Consider the following 24,074-nt stretch of genomic DNA (forward strand, 5'->3'; position numbering starts at 1 on the left):
CGGTCCATATTGAGACTTTTGGTACACCTGAAGGCATTTAAACTTTTTGGAATTTTCTAACAGCCATAACTCCCGAACGCGATGTAGCACGCGAAAACAGACTTCACGCCTCTGTATACAAATCATTTGGCTACAAAAAACCATAAAGCAATGCAAAAAAAGTGTTTGGGAATGCGCGACAGCGAAAGTTCCCGTGGACGTACACGAATTTAATGCTATGTACCGCGCCAAATCCCTTAAGCAGTGTGATCGATACATGGTGTTTTCATAGTAATTACAAAACGTTATCAAGCGCACGTCAGCAGAATGCACAACCAAGCGGTAGACCGAGTGGAGAATTCTGCTGTGTATCCGTTACTTTTGTTTAATAACTCTTTGTATGTTGCAATGAATTGTTCTTCTTGTGTTAGCCTTTTGTAGTATTCTTTGGTTGGCGGGAACGACAGTGGAGCAATATATTTGAGCACTTTTGCAATACATAAGATAACAAGACGTACAGTGTATAACAAAAAGCAGTGCGCATAACATACATGTATCTGTGCCTGATACTAATACACTTCAATAGGCAACAGCCAACCCGGGTCCGTACTGTACAATGAATTATATTCAAAAGTGTATTTATTGAAGTAATATCGTTTTAAGGCTGGTTTCACTGTATCAGGACGCCATGGCTTTTCATATCTGTCGTTAATAAAAACTGCTTTTAGCAAGGCTCCGGAGTTTTTTAAATCAACCAATGAAACACAAAGGCCACCCTTCGCTTCACTCGCACTCGTGGCAATGCCCTTATCCTGCACCATGTTAGCCACTCGTAGTGGGGAAAGTTTGAGTGTCTGCCGCGCTGCCGTACTACGGATTGGGAGCGTTATGCTTGCAGGTAGATCCCTGGGTCGTCGCCAAACCTATTTTCGATATCCACGAGGTGTGCGCGCAGTTAATGCCGGAGGTCACTGTGTGGTGGTACATTCCGTTCTCGGTGACGTGTCAGCTTGCGGTCCCGATCCAACGCAGCACTTCATCTGGCGCTACCGCGGAATCTCCCTGCCCTGGCCGCCGGGTCATTATGTGCAGCAGATGACCTGTATCGCTCCCGAGCGGCAGACGCTGATGGTCGACACCACCTACTCCGAGATAACCGGCGCCGACGGTCGCCAGCACTGCACCTCCACGCTGACGCTGCACGTGCCCTGGCCGAACCACAAAGGTGCTAAACGGGAGTGCTGGGCGCGCTCCGACACCACCCAGCAAGAGTGGTGCATCCTGGTCACTCCCGTCTGCTTCAACAGGAACCTGCCCTTCCCCCAAATAACTCCTGGTAATGGTTGTCCGTGAATTGTCGCTACGTTTGCATGCCGTGCAGTTTGATTTGTGTTTTGCATTGGAAGTGGTGCTGGGCTAACGCTACTACGTGTTGGCCTTCAATCTCTTTCTAGACTTTACGTGCAGCCGCTCTGTTTGGCCTGACCGCTGCTTTGTTTCTTGACACTACTTGTAAGATACGGCCCTTCCAACCAAAATTCATAATTCTGCAACGCTATTTATAATAAACAGCGAGCCTATTACATATTTGTGCCATCTTGTATTTTATTACATTCTCTGCAAAATAATTACGCAATCTCCAAATACACGTAGAGTAGCAAACCATTTCTATACAAGATAACGGTTCATAAAAAGATATTTTACTTGACAAGTCGATGTATGGTGATCAGCAACATGACGCCAGAGTGCCAGACACACCCCGATGAGTAGCCCGAGCAATCGTCCAGTCGTTTCCAAACCTGTAAACCAACAAAAGTCACATGAGTAGCGAGTACTTACAACTGTCATTGAATATCAGTATATATATTATTATTATATAATATTATGAATTAAGTTAATTTTTGTTACTGCCTGAACGGTTTTGTAAACACTGCATTACAAGATAACTACAGTCTACAGATACCCATAGACCCATACTATAGACCCAAAGACCCATACTGTTACCCTAAAATCGCTAAAGTTACAATAAAGATCCGTTTTACACCGATCCAGACTTCCATGATTTTTTTCAAATTTTAAAATGAAATTCAAAAAATTATAAATTTCATCTTAAAATTTGAAAAAAAATCATGAAAGTCCGGATTGGTGTAAAAACGATCTTCATGGCCATGTGCATTTACGTGCAAAATTTGAAGGAGATCGGTCCATAATGAGACTTCTGGTACACCTGAATGCACTTAAACTTTTCGGAATTTTCTAACAGCCATAACTCGCGAACCGGATGTTGCGCGCGCAAACGGTTTTCAGGTCAGTGTATACAAATCATTTGGCTACAGAATGTCATAAAACAAGAGAAAAAAGGGTTTTGGGAGTGCGCGAAAGTGAAAGATTTCGTGCATGTACACGAATTTGGTACCATGTACCGGGCCACTTCCCTTAAGCACAACGAAACAAATGGATGTAGTTTATCTTTTAATATTATCGTCTATGGAACGCCACTGCCAATACACTGGGCGGTTCCATGGTTCCGGTACCCGGATGACGGTGACACAGTCAGTTCCCTGATCTCCGTTGGCTTTTTCGGCAATCTGCTGACCGACGTATTGCTGACTCACTCAACCTGCCGACCAGTGACTAACAAATTACTGATCAACAAATCGCTTTCCAACAATTTTGCTTGTCTGACGTTGTACAGAACCGTGAGGCTACCGCGAAACCATATTACCACTATCCGGGCTTAAGAACAACATCACTGTTGCCGTACTTCCCTTAAGTACGGCTGATAAATGAACGTATCTCCTACGTTATACACAACGGAGAATACTGCTGAATCCCATTAACGATCTTTACTGTACACGCTCATGACAGATACTGAATCGCTCAAACACAACTTCAGCCGAACGCTAAGAAATCAGCACAGAAAACAGACGTTTTTAGACACGATTAACTACGTGAAGATAGTTCACAACAATTGCATAAATACTTGTTTACCAGTGAACGCAACTGTATACGTACGTGACTGCACGTCACATAACACGGCTTCACACAATGTTGTCGTTCCGGTGTTTTTGAACAGAAAAAAAACTTTTTCTAAAATTACAACAAAATATGTGGATATAAAACGCCGCCGTTTTGGACGCTTCTGTAGAAATATGGCAAGTGAGGTAACTTCTAAGCCAAATGTTGGTCTTTGTACGTTCTATAGCTATACTGAGAATATTGGATGAATATCGCACGAATATGGGTGGTAAGAAAAAAAAAATTAATTCTGTCATTGCGATAATCGTAATGTACCTGCCATCATCTTAGGCGCTGACGGTGCGCTATTTTGCTTCACCTGTCCTTTTTTATGATCTATTTGTAGCCAGGCTTGTATTCTGGGAAGGAAACAGGAAGCAAGAAAGACAGAAACCGATAATAAAGCCAAGTTGTAGTTACGTGTAATAAAGTACTATGTTCATTTTAACCAGCGCACTACGTCCTAATGAATGTAAGTTGTACATTGGTGGCAGTCGGTCTGTTAAATTAGCGGCCAATTAAAGGAGTAAAAAGAATGTCTGTGCGTTGTCATCGCTTGTATCAGCAGCTTATGGTGGTCATCAGCAGCAGATCAAGAACCGGTATCTGGCCGCCTCAAACTAAGCGTGCACTGGAGACGTGAATTCAAATCGGTATATTCCTTGGCGCAGGCAGTTTTCATTGTTTATGATCGAAATCCCGCTAAAACTGCGACCTGCGCTGGCATATGAGTCGTTATTACCGTAATACATGGTGTATTTTTCACAATAATATTATTATGATTTATGTCCGATATTCAATACGGGGCCGATAAGAGCATTTCGCTGGCGTACGCATAACCCTGCTATTAACCGGCGGCAACACCAACCGAGGGTTTCATGGTGGAAAATGCGCTTGTTTCCTGCTTTTATCAATAGGAAGCTTCTGTAACTCTGTGAACGATGCAGAAACGGCCTATCATTTTAACTGTTTCGTAAAATCCTACACGATTTCGCCTATAAAGTACTGTATTAATTTGACAACGTAAGGATTTCTCTGTATGCTAGGCTCTTTTCTTCTTGTATCCAATTTGTTTTCCAACGCAGAAAGCAAAAACAGAGAAGAAAGCAGCACGATAAACGGTGAACGATAAGCAGTACTGGCAGGAGACACAAGCCGCAGTTGGGTTAAGTAGTAGCCTAATAAATAATAATATATCAGTAATCAAGCAAGCAATAACCACATTATTTAAAAAAGCCAGCAGTGGTCACATGACATGGTCATGATGGCTGAAAAGCGTCGCACCCGCTGAAGCGATCAGGCCAACCAGGAGCAACCGGGCTGGCGTAGGTTCCTCACGCATAGCCTTCCGTTGTCTGTAAAGGTCAGGATCATTTCTACAAATACAGCAACAAGGAATTTTAAAAACCCATCATGCGCAGTTGGCGGATTGCTGTCTCTAAAGCTTGGCAAGAGTAATGGTGTCTTTACCTCCGAAAGTGGTTCGTATGCCAATACGGAACGCCTTTTCCTTTGTACGCCACCAAATTGCCATCATGTTGCATATGTAGCACCACATCACAAAATCCAACATAGGTGCGCGATTCCCATTTCACTTGGTACGTCGATGTGTCATACAGGATTAAGTTGCCGGTCGGATGGACCAGTAGACAGGTTTTTCCGTCGCTGGCACACAGTTTATCTTGCGCGTTGAGGCCACCATTATACTGACCTTTAACACCCAACGTGCCGACTACAAAACAGTTAACGAATCAGCATAACTGCTATTTAAAGCACTCGTTGTATAGATATACTTCTTATGAAACACAAGGCCGATTACAGTGGCCGGTGTAAGCAGTACAAAACCAGCGATTACGCTGTACTTTAGGGAAATGGCCGGGTACATGGTGTCAAAAATGAGATATATACACTAAAACTTTCGCTTTCGCTTCCGAATCACTTTTTTGTTATAATTTATGTCATTCTAAAGCTGAACGATTTGCATACATTGTCCTGAAAACCGTTTGCGAGTGCAACATCCGGGTGCCGAGACATGGTGTACTAAAATGGGTGAAAAATTTATATGCATTGTTGTGCAACAAAAGTCTGGTTATTGCCCGCGCTTCTTCAAGCTTTGCTGCAAAGGACACAATGGCCATAAAGTCGCAAGTGAACCAGTTTCAGGTTCATAGCATTTTCCCATAATTTTAGATTGAGTTTCAAAATTTTTGAAATTCATTTTAAAATGGGAAAAACGCTAAAAATTTCAGATCTAGGATCTGAAATTTGTTCACTTTCGATTTGTGGCCATGTGTCTTTTGCAGCAAAGTTTCAAGAAGATCCGGTAATGCGACTTTGGGTGCACAACAATGCATTTAAACTTTTCACCCATTTTAGTACACCATGTCTCGGCACCCGGATGTTGCGCGTGCAAACGGTTTTCGGAAAAATGCATATAAATCTTTTAGCTTTAAAATGACATAAAGTACGAGTGTTACAAAAACGTGATTCGGAGTGCGCGAAAGCGAAAGTTTTAGTCTATGTATCCCATTTCTGACGCTATGTACCGGGTCATTTTTCTTAATTGGCATTATGTAATTACCGCGGACTTGAGGCTTTCCTGATCGCGGACACATTTTCTGCTCCGGGCTGTCTTTTTCTTTAGCCGTCCTTGCCGCGTCCTGCTGTAGTATGCGCACGCTGTCCGATGCAGCGTTGATTTGTGAGCTGAGACTGTCCAGGCGCTGTAGCCGTTCCTGGTCCGTAGTACGCCAACTACGGTGTTCATCTTGGAGGGCCTTCATTTGCATCTTCACCTCGTTCATGTGTTGCGACAGCTCGGTGAATGGCGCATTTAGGGATGGATTGGTGTCGTTGTTAAGGCTTCCGTCAGGATGTAATGGACTGACAGAGTCATTAAGCTGGTTGTTGCCGGCGTTGACCGGTGTGGTCTCGTTGCTGGCGCTGTACAATGCACCAGAACCGCCGTCAAACGACAACACTGTGTCTGCTGGTGCTGATGTGACGTTGACTTGATCTGTAAAGGCACTGACTGGAACATCAGCATAAACAATTCACAATAATTATCATGGTGTACCGTGTTATTCGTATGTACAGGTACAGGATCCTGGTGCAGGTACAGTGCAGGTAAATATTATATTTCTGTTTCAATTACTGTAATTTCTGCCGGTTCAATACAGCGAAGTACACAAATTTGCGTGTTACGCCAAATGTAGTGTAGTGGCAATCGCTATAGCGCAAACTTCGCGCTAAATATGTGCTATCTGTACCTTTACGACAGAAATTACCGGACAAGCTTGTACAGATATTTACTGTTTATTCACTCGAAAATTGTATTTACCAAAACACTGGTAGCTAAATGGCTAATTTTATTGCGCACGAGCTGTGCATGGCCTTCATTTCCCGGCAGAAGCAAATTACAAAATTTACTGACTATTCAGCAATCGAATTGAATTTCTGGACCCAGTGATGCAGCTCCAGATGCGCTCTGTTTTGTTTTTATTACAGGCGCTAACGATTTCCACTGTTCTTTAGTTATTGTGGCTGTGATATGTACTGAAGGTTTTCTCCCTATCTCGAATTACCTTCGTCGTTTTTGCCACTCCTGTACGAATTTCTACATCGTTCGACAGCAATTTGTCGATGATGACTAAATATGACTTATACAGCGTGCAAGACAAAAATCATCAAAATGAAATTATTTTCTGGTCAGAGTTTACTAAAAAAATCTCAAATCTATTGGCACACCTCGGGAAAATATGGAATTTTAAGACCAAGCTGGATTTAAACTGGCACGCGTTGACGAGTCCCTATAAACGCGCATAAAAACGTTTTAGTCGGTAAGCTGGTATGAAAAAATAAATAAATATAAATATAATTAGAAAAGATACGAAAAGTGCTTAAAAAAAGCCCTGGTTTGAAAAATAATAATAATAATTATTTGTTATTATTATGTGATGAAAAACTTAGTACTGATAAGTGGTAATTAAGTCCCTCTTGAGGAAGAAGCTGGCAGAGTAGCGCGGGTTTTGTCGCATAGCAACCAGCACAGCATCATGGGCAGACTAACAGCATGGAGCTTATTTGCGTACCAACCTCGATCATAAACCATAATACTGTACGTAATGATAATATTGTGATGATGTGTGTTTTGTTTGTATGGATTTGCTCTGCATAACGTTGTAAATGTTTCTGCATCAGATAAATTCTAACTACTTGACAGTAATCATATTCTTTCCATTTGTATGCCGCTGATTCCATAAACGTTGCAGGTTGAGCAGTTACTGTAGCAGTGCAGCACTGGCGTTGCCGATTGTTGTATTGTGAATTTATGGATGGATGGTGTTCAGAACAACTGATTTGTGTTTGCCGCGCGATGACCATGCTGTGCACCGACAGAATGTACGTAATGTTGGCTGCGGACGGCGTAGCAAGTGTCAAACTGTTCATTGGATCCGAATGATGGCCAGAACGGTGAAGCCGGATTAAGCATTGCGGTTTATTGGGGTATGGTACATAATTTATATTATGAGGAATGTGCTAAGGCCGGTGTATTACTACCCGTATGCGTAACGTCGATCCCAACCGGAGTACATTGGCCCTGTCGGCCAGTCGGGCCGAGCAATCTCGATTAGTGTATCTGACCGTGTCGGGTTTGAATGCTGCAACGGCCGGATACTGTACTAAGTGTATTTCCATGGCACACACCAAGTGGAAGGCATGGGGCTCCTGGAGGTCACGACGTCTGGTCAATGGCCGGCTGTTCGCAGCGCTGGACGGAAGTAAGTGGACCTCCAGATACTAGACATACACACTTTAACGACCACATTTTCGTAGTACGAGTTTTTCGGGAGGTTGTTTGTACTTCCGTACTTGTTTGTATTTTATGTTTCTAATATTTGTTAGCTGGCCGGGTCATTAGCTTTGCGCACTGGAAACGAAATTAATTTCCTAATGAAACTATACAGTTAAATGCATCCGTACAAGTTCGGTTGGCCGAGTGATATCATGCCTGCTTTTCAATCAACAGGATCCCCGGTAACCAAGACGGCGGCGCGATTCGCCATGCTCCTGTTTATTTTCGCAGCAGTATACACTCTACTAAGTCCGCCCATGTCGGAAATAACTTTCCAGCCGGAAGAAGTTGCTTTCAATGATAGCGTCGCGTATCCAGCGAATTCCAGGCATCAGCATGTCATTCTAATGTGGACAAAATTTTATGGAGATGATTTTGTACCGTCTCTGCGACTACACCAAGAAGCCGAATCCGGGATACGCCAGTGTCCGCACTCCAACTGTCTCCTCTCCAACGATCGTCGCCGGTACCGGGATAGCGCGGCTCTGGTCTTCCACATGCGGGATTTCTCCTGGGACGATGTCCCATTGCAGCGTCGGCCGGAGCAGTACTACGTCTTCTACAGTTTAGAATCCCCGGTGCACACGTTCGGCAACCTGGACCGGCAGCGGGGATTCTTCAACCTGACCTTTACGTATCGGCTGGACTCGGATGTGGTCACGGACTCCTATTTTCAGCACTTTCATCCCAGTCTGATCAATGAGCAACAACTGGACGAACTGTTAACCAAGAAGGCCGGTTTCGCCGTGACCTTTGTCTCCAACTGCCACTGGATTCCCAGTCGACGAGATGTGTACGTGAAGCTGCTGGCCAACTATGTCCATGTGGATATTTACGGGAAATGCGGAAGCAAGCAGTGCAGCACCGATACCCCGGAAATTTGTGATCAGCTCGTGGCGGATTACAAGTTCTACCTGGCTTTTGAGAACAGGTAAAGCTATCACAGCAGACTTGCACTAAAAACAATTTTAACAAAAGCAAAAAACTACAGATTGTAACTGACTGTTTTAGCCCGGTATATAGAGCCAAATTCGTGCTCTTGCTTTGCTTTGTAATATTTTGTAGCCAAAAAATTTGTATACGAGTACAGTTTGAATACAGGCGTGAAATCCGGTTGCGCTCGCAACATACGCTTGGAAAGTTATGAGTTTCCAGAAAATAAAAAAGTTCAAATGCATTTAGGTGCACCAGAACTGTCATCATAAACCGATCTTCAAACTTTGCTCGTAAATGCTCGTATACACGAAGATCGTATTCTTTTACACCGTACCAGGGTTTTACCATTTTTTCCAATTTAAAATAATTTTTAAAATTTTTGAAATACATTTTAAAATTTGAAAAGATTGTTGAATTTTGGTCAGGCATAAAAACGATCTTTATACTAATGTTAATTTTTCCTGCACAATTTAGGGAAGATCGGCTTATAACGAGACTTTTGGTACACCTGAAGCATTTAAACTTTTTGGAATTTTGATTTATCCATAACATTCCAGCCGAATGTTGCGCGCGCAAACGGATTCACGCCTATGTATACAAATCTTTTGGCTACAAAATATCGTAAAGCAAAGGACAAAAGTCTTTGGTAGTGCGCGACACCGCTAGTTCCCGTGGATGTACACGAATTTGTGCAATGTACCGGGCCAAAATGACTAAATCCCTTAAGGCGTAAATCCGAAATCTCCGTACAGATTTTCTGTAACATGGTCCAAATACTGGAGACTCTTTCCTTTCCGGTGCAAAATAATTATCAGTTAAAGCGCAGCCACTTAATTCTGTGCTTTTATTAAAACGTTTCTTTTGGCGTTGAAAAATACTTTAATGGCATACACGAGTTCAGAGTTTTCTTACGTCACTTGTCCTGATGTTTTATTATTTTATTACTAATTTATTTAGTTGTATTATTATCGGCAGAACTACGCAGCAATCCGGCATCGATCAATAATACCACTCCCTTTTCAGTGTGTGCAAGGATTACGTGACGGAGAAGATCCACCGCGCGTTCAATTACGGCGCTGTGCCGGTGGTATACGGTGGCGCCAATTACTCAGCCATCTTTCCCAGCGGCTCCTTCATTAACGTCCTGGATTTCAGCGGTCCAAAAGCTCTTGCCCAGTACCTGCTCTTCCTGGATAAGAACCCCAGCGAATATCGCCGATATTTCCAGTGGCGAATGCACCCAACTGCATCCCGGCTGGCCGGCGGTCTGACCGCCGACAACTGGTCCTGGTGCCGAATCTGCCGGATTCTCAACACGCGCTTACCACGGCGGAAGGTCATGGTCGATATGGGGCAGTGGTGGAGGGACAGGGGCTGGTGTCGCACACCGCAAACCGAGGCTGAGCAGTGGATGAAGAATCCCGAGATTCCTCTCCTGTAGCCCGGCGTATGATCAGAAAGCATGGGTGACCCGTTACGCATATTCTAGAAATTCGTCTAACTGTCGGGGCGTTGTACTGAGATGAGTTGAGCTGACGAACCGAGTTGAACTGATTTTAAGTACAAACGTACAATGTACGACAGGATGTCACGTTAACATTGAAACGATGACAGAATAGAAAGATCACATGAACAGAAGCTGTTCGATGCGCCTAAAACATTGATTAATTTTAAAAATCGCTACAGTACCTAGTTAAAAGAATGCATCGGGAGAAGACTACAAGTACTTTCACTACATACAGTATTTTGCGCACGGGTAACCGATTCGAAGAGATTGGCGTAAGGTACAAATTTGTGTCTGTCGCTGACCGCTGTGTTGACGCGTTAGAAATTACGGGACATACTCTGATCATAGTACGCAATGTGAGTCTAATTTGTATAAATCAAAGTGCGATTTATAAATTAATGGTGAGCAATAATTACTCAATGCAAAGTGACTGTGACTATGCAGAGCAATTATCTATAAAATTATGCATCTAAGATATATAATTTATAGATATAGATATGCGATTATGCGCATGACTAATTCATGGAAATAGGGAAAGTATCAGTAATCGAATGAAAGGAAAGTAATCGGTCACTGAGAAAAGTCGAAGGAGGTATAAAGCTAAACGGAAAGCGAAATGTCAGGCAAGAACTTGCCGTTCAGCAAGAGGTCGGTCAGCAAATTGAAGGTCGGTAAATTGACGTGCAACCCACCTGGACAGCAATAGTCATGACACCACTCTTCTTTCAGGGCAATTTAAGAAATCGCCGGTAGTTGAATGATCACTGTACGAGACGACGAGTAGAATACATTGTATGTGAGTGTCATACGGATGTCAAAGCACACGATCCGAGTTGAATCGTCACTACCGTATTAAGTGTTGTACCAAAGGTTGTGGTCAGACCAACACCTGCAACATATTTACAATTTTTATCGCTGGCTTTCGTCCATTTCGTTTCGATTCTTTCTTCTTCGAATGTTGACCTTTCCGTCTGCACATGCATCATCAGTCATCTACGGTATATTTCAAGTGAAAATAGAAAAACGTAGCTTGGCACTGACATATGTTGAATTTTAAACGAATCCGTGATGTGCAACGAGGAGTTTGCGCCTTTGCGGGAATGTTGGTAAATGTTACCCAGAGAATGAAGAAAACAAACAGATACCGAGCTTGCAAAATTAATGAACAACCTCCGTTGCATTCTGCTAAATGGCAGGTAGTAATGCAACGACTTGGAAAGGCAACGGTTTTCTAGGTACATGGAACTCCCAGTATTCTTCTTTATCTCATGATCTTTCTACATTATTACCAATTACCGTGAAATTCGTAATAACTTTTTATGATTTTATATAAAATTCTTCATTATTTTATATAAAAAAATTTTGTTATTCCATATATAAAAAATTATATCAAATATATAAAACAAATAATCATAAATTTATCTAATACTGAAACTATTAATTTTCAGAATAAGATATTCAAATTTCGATAATATATTCGAAAAAGATCCGCCACGAAATGCCGCACCTCAAAGCCATCATCCAGTACCTGGGCACGCCAGCGCACGGGCCCGAGGAGGGCGTCTACAGCTGGGCGCAACTGCTGGACCTGGCCAAGTACGTGCCGGACGTGGCCATCCTGGAGCGGCACGCCGCCATCGCGCCCAACAAGTGCTGCACGGTCATCTACACCTCCGGCACCACCGGCAACCCCAAGGGCGCCATGCTCAGCCACGACAACCTGCTGTGGACCTCGCGCATGGCCATGACGGAGGCCTTCACCACGCTGAAGAGCCGGCGCGACATCCAGGAGACCTTCGTCAGCTACCTGCCGCTCAGCCACGTGGCGGCGCAGATGACCGACCTCTACCTGTCCATTAACACCGCCGGCGTGGTCTGGTTCGCCCAGCCGGACGCGCTAAAAGGCACCCTGGTCGACACGCTGCGGGAGGCGCGGCCCACGGCGTTGGTGGGCGTGCCGCGGGTCTTCGAGAAGATGGCCGAGAAGATGCAGGCGGTCAGCAAGAAGAACGGCGCCGTCAAGACCTGGATCGGCTCCGTGGCGCAGGATGTCGGGCTGCGCGGCAATCTCAAGCGATTCAATGGGTAAATTCTATTGACCTTTGGCAACATAATAATATTATGGCGGCATATTAGTTCACATATAAGAAATAACAAAAAAAAACTTATAGGTACGTATGCAAGATATGTCACATAATTAGGCGCATATAAATTAAGCAAATAATTTATATGAAACTATTTGTACAATATCTTGATGGCCTTTGCGCATACATATGCACGCCGCATATATGTATATCCGTATGCTCGTAATAATAGCGAATTTTAGATTTCACAAAACAAGTTCCGTACAGTTCGACGTTCGGATAGAAGTTGGCGTTACGGGTTGATTCACGTCCGTTCGCGACGTATGGCGCCTTAACCCAACGTCGTTGGCTGACGCGTAAACGTGCCTTACGTGGATCTGTGCAACGGCTCAGCCATATGGGGAGCGACAGGCCAGCGTATGCTGCCTGTGGATATTTTTTGTGTGCTCTAACCGCCTCCCCGAGAGCAGGTTGGTCACGCTCTCGGCACTCTCGATTCGATCTATTTTTCAGCTGTACGTTCGCTGCAAGTGTGCATCCGTACAACCATTCTAAACGATTTTCAGTCTGCTAACGTACTGTTTATTTGACGCGGTAGTTTCTAGTGGACGGAGCCTAAACCATATGAAATCTAAAATTCCCTAATTATGGTCTCGTACTGCGTACATAAAGTCCTGCGATACGGTTTCGCATGTATATACTACATGTATATACGGTTTCGCATGCATGTATATACGGTTTCGCATGTATATGTATGTATATACAGGTACACCCAAGATATCGGTTATGTCATATGTGCAATGTGATACCCATTTATGAATCCTGATGGTGTCCTTTGACTAATAATATAAAGCAATAATTCGCTACTACAACTTTAGTACTAGTATCGATATGCATACATATAGGTGGATGTATATGCACATGTATAGTCAAAGGTCGTCGTCAAGATTTATATATGGATATGACATTGTACATATGACATAACCGAAATATTGGGTGTATATACATCCGCAACCGTCAGCAAAATTTGTAAATACAATATACATATGTACAATGCCCAACAGATTTTCTTCGACAAATTTGCATTATATGCAAGTCTCCTTATATAGGCGCAGCAATGGCAACGGCAATCCGCTGGGCTGGACACTGGCCAACGCGATGGTCTTCAAAAAGGTGCGGCAGGCGCTGGGCCTGGACCGCTGCATCTTCACCTGCTCGGGCGCCGCGCCCATGATGAAGGAGACCCTGGAGTACTTCCTCTCCTTCAACATCCCCATCTACGACATTTACGGCATGAGCGAAAGCTCCGGTACGTCATGCTGAATCTGCTACAATATAGTGCGATAGCAGTTATTAATATGCTCTCTTTTTTAGCTCCCCACACGCTGAACCTGCCCGGCGCTTTCAAAATCGGCTCAGCCGGTCGGGAACTGATCGGCGTGGTGACGAAAATCGACAAGCTCGATGCCGTTGGCAATGGCGAGGTTTTTTAAAATTCGTGTTGCACATAAAGGTCGAAGAAATAAATGTGGTGTCTGTTGCGCGGCAGATCTGCATGTACGGCCGGCACATCTTCATGGGCTACCTGGGCAACGAAGAAAAGACCCGCGAGGTGCTGGACGCCCAGGGCTACCTCCACACCGGCGAAATCGGGCGGAAAGATAGCGAAGGCTTCCTCTTCATTACCGGCCGCCTCAAGGAGCTGCTCATTACCGCCGGCGGCGAAAATGTCCCGCCCATTCCCATAGAAGTACGTGCGCACTCGATTCGGCAATCAAGTCACAGTATAAACATATATACCGATATCACAGCACCAATAAAATATTAAAACAGCATTACCTAATACATGTTCAAAAATGTAAATGCAAGTAATACTCATAAAATACATGTTAACAAATTATTGTAAAAAATTTTTGGTTTGTAAAATACAATAACAGTGCAATGTATACATACACAGTTATTATCACATTAACATAATTACTATGAATACTTCTATTAAAATGTTTAATATAATAAAGATGTTTAATATCAGTGATTTATAATAGGACGCGATCAAGGAAGAACTGCCGATTGTCAGTAACGCTATGGTCATCGGCGATAAGCGGAAATTCCTCGCCGTTTTATTAACGTTGAAATCGGAGATTGACCGACGACCGGCGCTCCGCTGGACAGACTGACCAAGCCCGCACAAGAATAGTAATTAACATTATTGTGATGAGTAGCTAGTTTTCGTATTCATTAATAATTTTTTCATTAATAATTTGTATAGGATTAAGGAGAACGTCGGCCAAGATGTGAACACAGTGACGGAGGCCGTCGGACTGACCAGCCTGCAGAAGGTCATTGAGAAGCGCATGGCGCTGGTGAACAAGCGCGCCACCAGTCGCGCGCAGTGCGTGCAGAAATTCAAGCTCCTCCCCGAGGACTTCAGCATCCCCGGCGGCGAGCTGGGTCCCACGCTGAAGCTGAAGCGCAACGTCGTCGCCGCCAAGTACAGCGACCTCATCGAGCAGTTCTACGACGACACCGACTCCTGAGGGAAGCCGCGCCCATCTCTGGCATGCATCGTTATCGCACGCTATACTTCTTTTTCTCTCTCTGTTAAGCATGTGTACTGATAGAGTGCATGACCTTTCAGACAGTTTGTTCACTGTAGTATAATCTTTCGCCATTTTGAGGATTTTCATTTCTCAGTCATGTGCGCCGTGGTATATACTATATTGTTATTTTCCTGATATTAAGTATCTCTTACCGAGATTTCTTCGTAATAATTCGTGAATCAGCATTTTGTGAACGTAATTATGTCAACGTCGATTATGTATGCTTAAAATACATTACTTCATATACAGATAGAACAGCCTATATGTCCGCAATATGCCCCAGTGTTTTTCCTTCCGCTGTCTCGCTGTCTGAAGCTTTGAGGGGGCACTCGCTCCGTGCAAGGACAATAAACTTCCATTATTATTATTATTATTATTATTTTAGCGTTACTTCGGTTTTTCTCATATTTCGGTCACTGTGAATATTCTTTCTTGTGTAAACGTTCTTATATTTTGGTCACCTGTTGTTAAAATTTCCTAACAATTGCGAAAATACCAGAAACGAATAGCTTTCATAGTAAAAATTTCGCTCAGTAATTTCGAAGCAGGAACTAAGCAACATTTCCATAAAACATCAAAGAACAGGGACTGGACCAGGTGCAATATTTGAAGCAACCGCTCTTCCACGTTTGCACAATTTAGAAACTTTTAATTCCAACATTTTCAGTTTTGTTCCAATGACCACCGACCAGTGACGAAGAAATGAAACAGCACGTGGTGCGATCAGCAGCTGTTCCTGTAGCGCACCACATGGGCGGTGGTGTTAGTGACCGGTGAATGAAACTCTGTACGCGTACTTCTCAGTTATAGCAGTCAGCTGATCTGCATTCTGTGCAGCGTCTTGTGCGCTAGTAAACCGTCGATCAAACCGACAAAATTGTAAGAAACTCTCGCCTACATTGGGCGACAGCACGCCACTTTCGGACCGGCAGTTCAAAGTCCATCCTGGCGTGTGGCAGTCAGCCGAACCTGTCATCTGGCGGCCACAGAACCCTGCAGTTACCTTCGCACCATTACGCCACGATCATCCTGTCGCCTTTGCATTATTTTAAAAATCGAACCATGGCTGCGCGTCTGTACTTGGCTTTTTAGTTGTGTTTTCCCCGAAGAACGAGTCTTTCACATTGGAGCCCGGGGAGCAATAAATACTGGGAAGCATCTGGTTCCGAATTGACTTCGGAAAGGAATCTTCCTGGAACGCTGCAGCCAACTGTTTTGACTTTGTAGCGCTTAAGCGCTGCGGAGTGTGGACAGCCATCACTCGAAAGGGACGAATTCGAAATTCGAAGAAATTTTGCCACAGAGGATCTACGTAATGGCCTGCCCCTGCAACATGCGCCGCAGCCTCTCCCGGATGACTAATTCCCAAAATCATCCGGATATTCGGGCTCTCTTCCCTGGGAGACTGGGAGAACGGGAGCGAGGAGAACGGGATGCACGATTACGCCATCCAGTGTTTTCTTCTGGAGATGGGCACTGACAGCGCTGCCGCTGGCTGCCCGCCCGGGGCGGCAGCGCTGAGCTGGATTTAGTCGGCGTCGGGCATCCAAGGCGAAAATATCCTTTATGGCATCACCGAAAATTGTGACGAAATACCGAAAAAAAGGTCAGATGTTGCTTTTTTTCCTGATTTATTTTCGAAACATTTTTAGTGTTGTTTAACGTAACTCCAACTTTTTTTTCTGATTTAAGCTTATTTTGCTATTTTTAAAAACAATTATTTTCATTAACGCCGATGTAGACTTTTTAAAAATTAAGTAGATTTTTCATTTTAGGAAAATTTTTAGTTCGGTAACATTCGCAGCTTTTAGCACCTAATTTTGTCTGTTTTGGTTTTTACTGGCTCTGTTTTTAAGTCATATTTATTTGGGTTATTTTTAAAAAAAACTAGACGCATTAATGTAATCGCAAAATTAATATGTAAAGCTAGAGTGATATTTAATAATTACATGCAATTAAATTCAGAAAGCCTAAAATATAAAACGCAGCGGAAAGAACGGGAAGTTAAAATCGAAAAATGTAAATGAAAGGATAAAATTTAAAAAAAATCTAGAAGAAGGAGAAACTGACCAGTCGGCCTCCGAGGCGGTGGGCGGTGCGCACCACCATTCCCCAACAGCGTCTCCAGCACGACGGCCGCCTGGCGGGGACCAGACTGGACATCCTTCCCGGCCAAGGACACCAGGAGCCTGTTTCCCTGAATATGGAGTCGGTCGTCCCCGCGGACCAGCAGTGCGCTGAGCAACTGGCGGAACAGCGGAAATAGGACGTGCCGGCACTCTTCTAGCAATCAGCGGAAGAGCGGACGACGGCCATGACGCCCTGGAGTTCTGGCTGATGCCGGGCTAATTCGTGCAGCGCTGACCGCGGACCAGTCCGACACACAGCCGGCTCCGTCACGCGCAGGATCGCCGGGATGATCCGGGACCCTGGAATTCAGTGAGATTGCAACTGTACACAACTAAATCAATATCGTAAATGAACGCATCCTTTACAGATATATGGCAGTTAAAGCCATAATAAACTTAAAAGTTACGCTAAATTAATTGATTTAATTTAAATTAGAAATATAAATTAATTTGATTCAATTAAATTATTTCTAATAAATTACATTAAGTTTAAATTAATTTATTAAATTTAATTGAAACAGGTACCACAGTCACAGTGACCGACGCACCGCAATTATTATGAGAAGAAATTAAATGGGAATTCTTAAATTAAATTAAACTAATTTTACTTCATTAGTGGAAACTGATTCTCATTAGTGGCTCAACTGGACGGAAAGGACAGGATCATCTGCAGCTGATCGAGGCGCTGCCTCGCTGGATTCTGTGCTGATCCGGTGCTGCAAATACGCGGCTGCTGGCGTTGTGCCTGTTTTCTGCAGGATCACCTTGGCGAGGACACCGACCACTACCAGCTGCGTGGCATCTGGTCAATCTGGTTGAGCAGCTGGCGGAACAGCGGAAGGAGCACGCGCCGGGCCTCTCATAACGATCAGCGGAAGAGCGGACGACTGCCCGGATTCTGCATGGCTGATAGCGGGCTGCGCGCAGCGCTGACCGGACCAAGATCCGACACGCAGCCGGCTGCATCACGCGCAGGATCGCCGGGATGACGGGACACGGATGTGGCCGATGACGGCGCAGCCTGCAGTTCAGTGAGATCTAAATTGTACCAAATGAAATCAATCAGCAGATGAATGTATTCATTTAAATTTCCATTAAAGCCATAATAAATTTTAAATGGCACTACATTAATTTAAATTAATAGGTTGAATTTAAACAGCAACCACAGTGACCGACGCCTTACAGCTATCATAAGTGGAAATTAACTGGGAGTTCTGCAAACTAAATTAAATTAATGTTATTTAATTAGAGGAAAGTCCGAACTCATTTTCAGTACAACTACATACTGGCTCAACAGGATGAAAAGGACAGGATCATCTGAAGACGATCGATGCGCTGCCTCGTTGGATTTGCACGCTGATCCGGTGCTGCGCAAACTCTGCGGCTCGCGTTGCGCCTGTTTCTGCAGGATCATCTGGGCGCGGACACCTACCAGCTCGGTCCATCTGGTCCGCATGATCCCCAGCTCTCCCAGCCTACGGGGACGACCCGTCATCCTCAACGCGATGCTGCTCTATTCCCCGGTCTTGCTCCGCTCATCTAGCGCTGCTGCTGCTTTCTTCGGCACGAGTGGAAGGCGCGGCGATAAACGGCAAGGCCATATGGTGTTACGGCAAGGTTGGTTAAAGAAAGAATTGTATTTGTATTTTTTCTAGTGAGTGTCAGAATTACTGCTAGATCATCGTGCAGCGGCGCAGCGCGCTGACCGGTGGGTGGTGGGCCGTCTGCAGCCTGTGCGGATGGGACGGCCGCCCAGGTGGTCGGTTCACTGCGCCTCTGGTCCTTCCTTCGTTCAGTTCGTTGCAGCTGCAGTTTGCAAGCTACCCGTGCGTTAGTTCTAATTTACAATTTTACACTTGATCGTCAGCCTGAATTACAGCCCAGAACAGGCATATGCCTGTTATGGGCTGATTAATTACCCAAAATAATCTCAATTTCTAAATCAATTAACTAAGCCGTTTTCTACTGTTGTTGGTGTCTCTGCTGTATGATTAAAATATAATCATCATTGCCAGGTTATCGTTATTCTGCTGGCCGCCGCTGCAATGTCTCCGTGCTGGATAACAGGCACTTGCCTGTCACCGACGTGGTTGACGCTTCTTATTCTGCTGCAGCTTCACTGCTCCAACGGATGTTCCCTTCAGCAGCCGACGGCCGCCAACCGTGAGTACTGCGTAATTATCCGCAGGGAAAATATGTTTTCTCCTGGATTGCGGCGAGTGGTGCAATGGTTATTCTCTTCGGAACGCGTTCCCTGAAAACAGGCTCTCCGATTGCGCAACTGCGCCGGGTTTCTGGCTGAAATGCCGCTGTACGCATTTGTCGTCGAGTTAATTTAGTTGTCCAGTTCCGGTGCGCTAGATTCGAAAAACGTCTAATTTTTAAAATTATTACGAGGCCGGTGTGGCGAAAATAATAATGTTCGAAAATTTGTTGATTATTTTTTCATGGATTTTCTGGTGTATTTCGCAGGAAAACGTGCGTCGCTGGGCGTGGCGAGCGAAATTGGGCTTTTTCTCTGAATTCCGAGCTCGGAAAAAAAGGGAAATTTTCTTGGAATTTTATATGTTCTTGTCCATGCGGGCCGCTGGACGATTTGCCTTGATAGAAGATTTTTATCAATACTTATTTTTTCGGTTGAGTAACTTCCATCTCATAAAATCAGGCTAAAAAAAGACACAAAAATTTTCAAAAAACCTAGCACTAATTTCCAGTATCCTGAATGCGTGATAATAATATATATGCATTAGTAAAGGAGCTGTCTACTGTAGTTCGACAATAATGATAATAATAATTGATAATAATAATGTTAATTATTAATTAAATAAAATACAATAAGTACGATTGTGTCCGGAAATTGTCTCAGCCAGAGTCTCTGTGTTATTTTGCTGTACCTGCTTGTTTTTCTCCTTGAATCTGCTGTACCAATTTGTCGGAGACCGATAGGTTTGAATAAGTACTTGAATTACAGAGTAATTCTTAAGTTGTTTCGAAATAAATTAAATTCGGAAATAAATAAATTAATCAATAATTAAACTCGGAAAAATCACCTTGAAATTTTTGGAAAATGCTAATGACGTCTGTAGAATTTTCGGGAACAAATCGCGCCGGGTTCCGCCGGTGTACAGAGTATCTGCGTAAAGAAGAGAATCACAGCTAACTGTCGGCGAAATTAGCGGTGCACCGGGTGTCTTATCAAAACAGGAAATAATAATTCGCATGAAAAGCGTATTTTTTCGGTAAAAATATCTCCATTTATTCGGCGGCCTTTTTTTCCCGCAGGCAATACTGCAATTTGTGTAGCTGTTTTTATTTGAAGAAGGTGTAAATGCTTTCATTAGAACAAAATAAAAAAAAATTGCTGGCATGGTGTATGCGCTGGATGAAATATACAGGCGGCGCACTTCGCGACTTTTCGAAAAAATGGGAGTGTTTTATCTGTATTTTTCAGCTTATGTTACTTATTATTTTTTGCTGCAACGCCGGCTGCAACAGATATGTCTTTTTTACTCGAGTTTTGTTATTTTGTCAGTGAATTTCCAGTTTAATTCACAGGAAACGTGTCGCTTCGAAGTGCGAGCAAAACCCAGCTTTTTTCAGAAAATTGACACGAACTGTAGGAACAACTCCTCCGGCACCTGGATGCTACCCGACGATTTGCTTTAAAATAAGCTTTCTTCGTATGCATACTTCCGTTATTTTATCAATTTTTATGCATATGTTGAGTAACTGTCTATCTCCTAAAAATCAACTAAAAATGCATGAAATTTTCAACTAATCCAGAAACAACTTTCCTGTAAGCTGACAAATATCTCCATTAAAAGGAGTTGGCTACTGTAGTTAGATAATTTGCACCGAGCGCGAAGCGCGAGGTGCTGCAATAAGTAATAAGTCTTCGTCAAGAGCATAAAATTTGTCTGACGCCACGAAGAGACGCCACGCCTTTCCAATTCCACAATCCCAGTACCATTTCCCAGTGGTGTTGGCGCTCGCGCTCGCGCTCGTGCAATAATGTGGTTAACAACCACCGCTAGTGATATCAATAAAGAAAAAGAAAATACCGGAGGGGTACAGTTGACTGTGCAGCACTTGCTGGGCGCGATGGCGGCGTGCCGCTCCAGGATGGCCACGTCCGGCACGTACTTGGCCAGGTCCAACAGTTCCGCCCAGCTGTAGACGCCCTCCTCGGGCCCGTGCGGCGTGCCCAGCTCCTGGACGATGGAAAATGCTGATATAAATACGTACCCACAGCCAAGCCGCTGTAAAATATTAGAAATCTTGAATTTTATTTTAAATCTTGGTTTCCGGTAATTTAAGATTATATAACTATAATCGAAAAGTGGCTGGGTAACGATGCATATAGCAATATTTCAGCAAAATTTCAAAAGCTTCTTCTAGAAATATATTTATTCTATATAAAGTGATAATAGATAAAAACACGATCGATTTGTATCCGGAAACTGCAGCTAGCACCGCCGCACCGCAGCATTAACCGCGCTCACTGTGGAGTCGGCAACGCGTAGTGACCGTGAAAGGAATAGCAGTAGGATTAGCCGGCACTACAGATAGTTGGATAAAGTTGGATAAAATAATACAAATAATTAGAAAAAATGGTAGGGTTTTGGGTGTTCTACCTTTTTAGCTAATAGCGGCCCCTCTGAACTGCGGCTTCGTGCACAACAAACGCAACCGTTTGGTTTCTCTTTATCCATAGCTTCGTATTCTTGGGAAGTACATTCGCCGTGAGGGCCTTTGTTGGAATTCAGTCAGTTTTGTTTGAGGCAGTTTGGAAATGAATTGAAACTTTACAATCAGAAATAACGATAAGGGGAAACAAATGAATAAAAAAATTATTTTTCCAATATTTTCGGTTGTAGAGTGTCAACAGAGATTGAAATACTGTGTACTGTCCCCTTGTGGCAGTGGGGCGCGCGCTGACGGACAGCCACAGTAGCTTGGCGACTGCCGAATTTATAGAGGAACGTGTTCCTAACGGAATAAGAAGACACGATGCAATTACAACCCTGCCAACAATTGAGCATGTAAAGATACGGGTAGAGCGATACTAGTGCGAAGGTGGCGCTTGAATGATGGCCACTGCACTACGTTCATCGTAATGCATAACTGCGCTTCGCAGTTGGATTGTCCTGTACTGCATCGACCGCTTTGTAGCCACCTTACGCCAGGCAGTTATAATTGTTCTCATTAAAATATCCGGTGTGCACCAACCCACCATCCAGCCAAATGCATGTTACGTGTTTAAACAGTGTGGCGTGGGCGCCGTAGTACGGATTTACGCGTCACCCGTAATTAAATGTCTAATATTCGCTGTATTTACGAATGCTCAGTTTAGCGACAAGCTTTTACAACTGATTTGCACTTTAGTGAAGGACATGCTGGCGAAGGCCATGCCGCACCAGCAGGACGACCGCGCCGTATTCCCGGGCTTGGCGGTGAATAAATTCTTGACGGAATGCGTGATGTACCGGCCGTGTTTAGGGCAGGACGCGGCGTTTCACTGCCGCGTTCCGGCCGATGTCGACTGGCGCCAGGTGTCCTGGGTGCACCAACACTGGGCAGTATTCAAAGGAGGAAAGCCGCAGCCGTTGCCGGAGAGGGACACCACGGGACAGACCTACAGCTTCACCCGCGTCAACGACACCCTCACTATCTTCGTCCGCAACGTCACCATGCGCTCCGGCGGCCTCCTGCAGTGCGTCATCGACCCACCCTACATCCGGCAGCGCCGCATCCTGCAGCGCTTCCTCATTCTCCCGCTGATCACGCAGCGCCGCGACGTCTTTGCCGTGGCCGACGAGAGTAACGTGACGGCCATCGAGGGCGAGGAAGTCACGGTGCAGTGGCACATCCGGCTGCCGGTTCCCGAAGGCCTTCTCCTGAACCTGCCCAACCAGTTGATGTGGGTGCATCAGGGCCGTATCGTCCGCGGTCCTTGGGAAGCGCCGTACCGGCTCCCAATGCCCCCCGGCGAAGGACCGCGTGACGTCGAAGCTAACTACAATTTGTGCATCAACAGCCCCGGGCAGCTATTACAGGTGGAATTACACTTTCGAGCAGTCGCGCTGGCCGATGAAGGATCGGTCCAGTGCTGGTTCCGGCCCCACCTGGGCGTCCATGAGTGGATTGTACAGACGAGGACGCTGATGGTTATTCCCAAGAACAGCACGCAGGAAAGCGGCGTTGATCCCGTATAGGATGGACTCAACGGTTGAGACGATAACAACCCGCTTTGCTGGCGGAGTTGACAGTTTGTATATGATTATTGATTGGATTTCATGTTTTTGTAATGGCGGGTTAACTGGAAGTGATCGGGAATTGCGCCCGCTGATTTATGAAATTGCATAAATCATAAGAACATTCAGTTCACCATTTGCCTGTACTCGGAGTTCCTCGTCGGTGAGAACATCGTCGGAATAGAAACAACTGTTTTTAACAAGTCTAGTTAAGTGGATCGCGAAGCAGCTTTTCACGCTTCGATCGCAACCTGAGTGTACCGGCAAATAACACGAGTATCAGTAGAAGTATCGAACTGTTCGATAAATAAAATGAAATAAGCACAGAAAGGCTTGATAGAGCCGGTAGTGTTTATCAGGGGGCCGGCCAGAGGCACCCCCTCCGAGAAATCTCATTTTTTGCTTGAAGACAGAGTAGCAGGGCAGTTAAAAAAATTCAGTTTCTTAGGCAATGGTCCAGTGAACGTGGCCAAAAACCAAATTAAGGAAGTCATATGCATTGGTTGTATAATACTTATGAGTTATCTAGATTGTTTCCATACTAAATATTCTTGTTTCGCCGGTGAAAATATGTGTTCCTGTCATGGTGTTGCCCATTAATATGGCTGATTGCCCCATCACTTTTCTGTTTTGTGTAACTGGCTTGGTAATGTGAAACGTTTGTTGTCTTTATCACTTATCGGCTTAATATTTAGCACTTTCTCTAACATAA

At 44.4% G+C, this 24,074-nt stretch overlaps 4 protein-coding genes across 9 annotated transcripts; 3 read left to right on the forward strand and 1 right to left on the reverse strand.

Annotated features, from left to right (window-relative positions):
• Positions 1-4,109: 4,109 nt before the first annotated feature.
• Positions 4,110-6,233, reverse strand: LOC129600006 (uncharacterized). Its single transcript, XM_055498416.1, has 4 exons — positions 6,074-6,233; positions 5,579-6,013; positions 4,468-4,729; positions 4,110-4,373 (listed from the first exon to the last, which is right to left on the reverse strand). The coding sequence occupies exons 2-4, from the start codon at positions 5,799-5,801 to the stop codon at positions 4,244-4,246; spliced, it is 615 nt and encodes a 204-aa protein (XP_055354391.1). The 5' UTR covers positions 5,802-6,013; positions 6,074-6,233; the 3' UTR covers positions 4,110-4,243.
• A 41-nt stretch (positions 6,234-6,274) lies between these two features.
• LOC129599524 (alpha-(1,3)-fucosyltransferase C-like) lies at positions 6,275-10,415 on the forward strand. The gene is made up of 4 exons (XM_055497830.1): positions 6,275-6,836; positions 7,269-7,778; positions 8,027-8,783; positions 9,812-10,415. Exons 2-4 carry the CDS (start codon positions 7,562-7,564, stop codon positions 10,227-10,229), a joined length of 1,392 nt encoding a protein of 463 aa, XP_055353805.1. The 5' UTR covers positions 6,275-6,836; positions 7,269-7,561; the 3' UTR covers positions 10,230-10,415.
• A 980-nt stretch (positions 10,416-11,395) lies between these two features.
• Positions 11,396-14,947, forward strand: LOC129581522 (long-chain-fatty-acid--CoA ligase ACSBG2-like). The gene is given in 8 exon segments (XM_055472653.1): positions 11,396-11,401; positions 11,782-12,368; positions 13,489-13,688; positions 13,754-13,863; positions 13,929-14,129; positions 14,425-14,524; positions 14,527-14,575; positions 14,649-14,947. Coding segments are annotated over 8 exon segments (1,521 nt in total). The 3' UTR covers positions 14,917-14,947.
• A 1,063-nt stretch (positions 14,948-16,010) lies between these two features.
• Positions 16,011-23,680, forward strand: LOC129599615 (uncharacterized). Of its 6 annotated transcripts, none has more exons than XM_055498236.1 (6): positions 16,011-16,585; positions 17,033-17,418; positions 17,745-18,139; positions 18,382-18,725; positions 19,124-19,271; positions 22,494-23,680. In XM_055498236.1, exons 5-6 carry the CDS (start codon positions 19,154-19,156, stop codon positions 23,321-23,323), a joined length of 948 nt encoding a protein of 315 aa, XP_055354211.1. In that variant the 5' UTR covers positions 16,011-16,585; positions 17,033-17,418; positions 17,745-18,139; positions 18,382-18,725; positions 19,124-19,153; the 3' UTR covers positions 23,324-23,680. The 6 variants fall into 6 exon arrangements, with proteins under 6 accessions (XP_055354211.1, XP_055354054.1, XP_055353910.1 ...); XM_055498079.1 differs by having other exon boundaries at positions 17,745-18,134; positions 18,358-18,725; XM_055497935.1 differs by having other exon boundaries at positions 17,745-18,134.
• Positions 23,681-24,074: the final 394 nt, after the last annotated feature.

Source organism: Paramacrobiotus metropolitanus, unplaced genomic scaffold (genome assembly GCF_019649055.1).
Source record: "Paramacrobiotus metropolitanus isolate TYO unplaced genomic scaffold, Prichtersi_v1.0 Parri_scaffold0000001, whole genome shotgun sequence".
NCBI classification, from domain to species: domain Eukaryota; kingdom Metazoa; phylum Tardigrada; class Eutardigrada; order Parachela; family Macrobiotidae; genus Paramacrobiotus; species Paramacrobiotus metropolitanus.

Bases quoted from the DNA above. Each gene is read 5' to 3' on its own strand.
- LOC129600006 (XM_055498416.1), bottom strand. From the start codon at position 5,801: ATGAACGAGGTGAAGATGCAAATGAAGGCCCTCCAAGATGAACACCGT. The intron at 4,730-5,578 runs GTAATTACATAA...ACTGTTTTGTAG, and splicing joins AGGAAAGCCTCAAGTCCGCG to TCGGCACGTTGGGTGTTAAA. The intron at 4,374-4,467 runs GTAAAGACACCA...CTGTATTTGTAG, and splicing joins CATACGAACCACTTTCGGAG to AAATGATCCTGACCTTTACA.
- LOC129599524 (XM_055497830.1), top strand. From the start codon at position 7,562: ATGCGTAACGTCGATCCCAACCGGAGTACATTGGCCCTGTCGGCCAGT. The intron at 7,779-8,026 runs GTAAGTGGACCT...TTCAATCAACAG, and splicing joins GTTCGCAGCGCTGGACGGAA to GATCCCCGGTAACCAAGACG. The intron at 8,784-9,811 runs GTAAAGCTATCA...CTCCCTTTTCAG, and splicing joins TACCTGGCTTTTGAGAACAG to TGTGTGCAAGGATTACGTGA.
- LOC129599615 (XM_055498013.1), top strand. From the start codon at position 19,154: ATGTCTCCGTGCTGGATAACAGGCACTTGCCTGTCACCGACGTGGTTG. The intron at 19,272-22,493 runs GTGAGTACTGCG...TTTGCACTTTAG, and splicing joins GCAGCCGACGGCCGCCAACC to TGAAGGACATGCTGGCGAAG.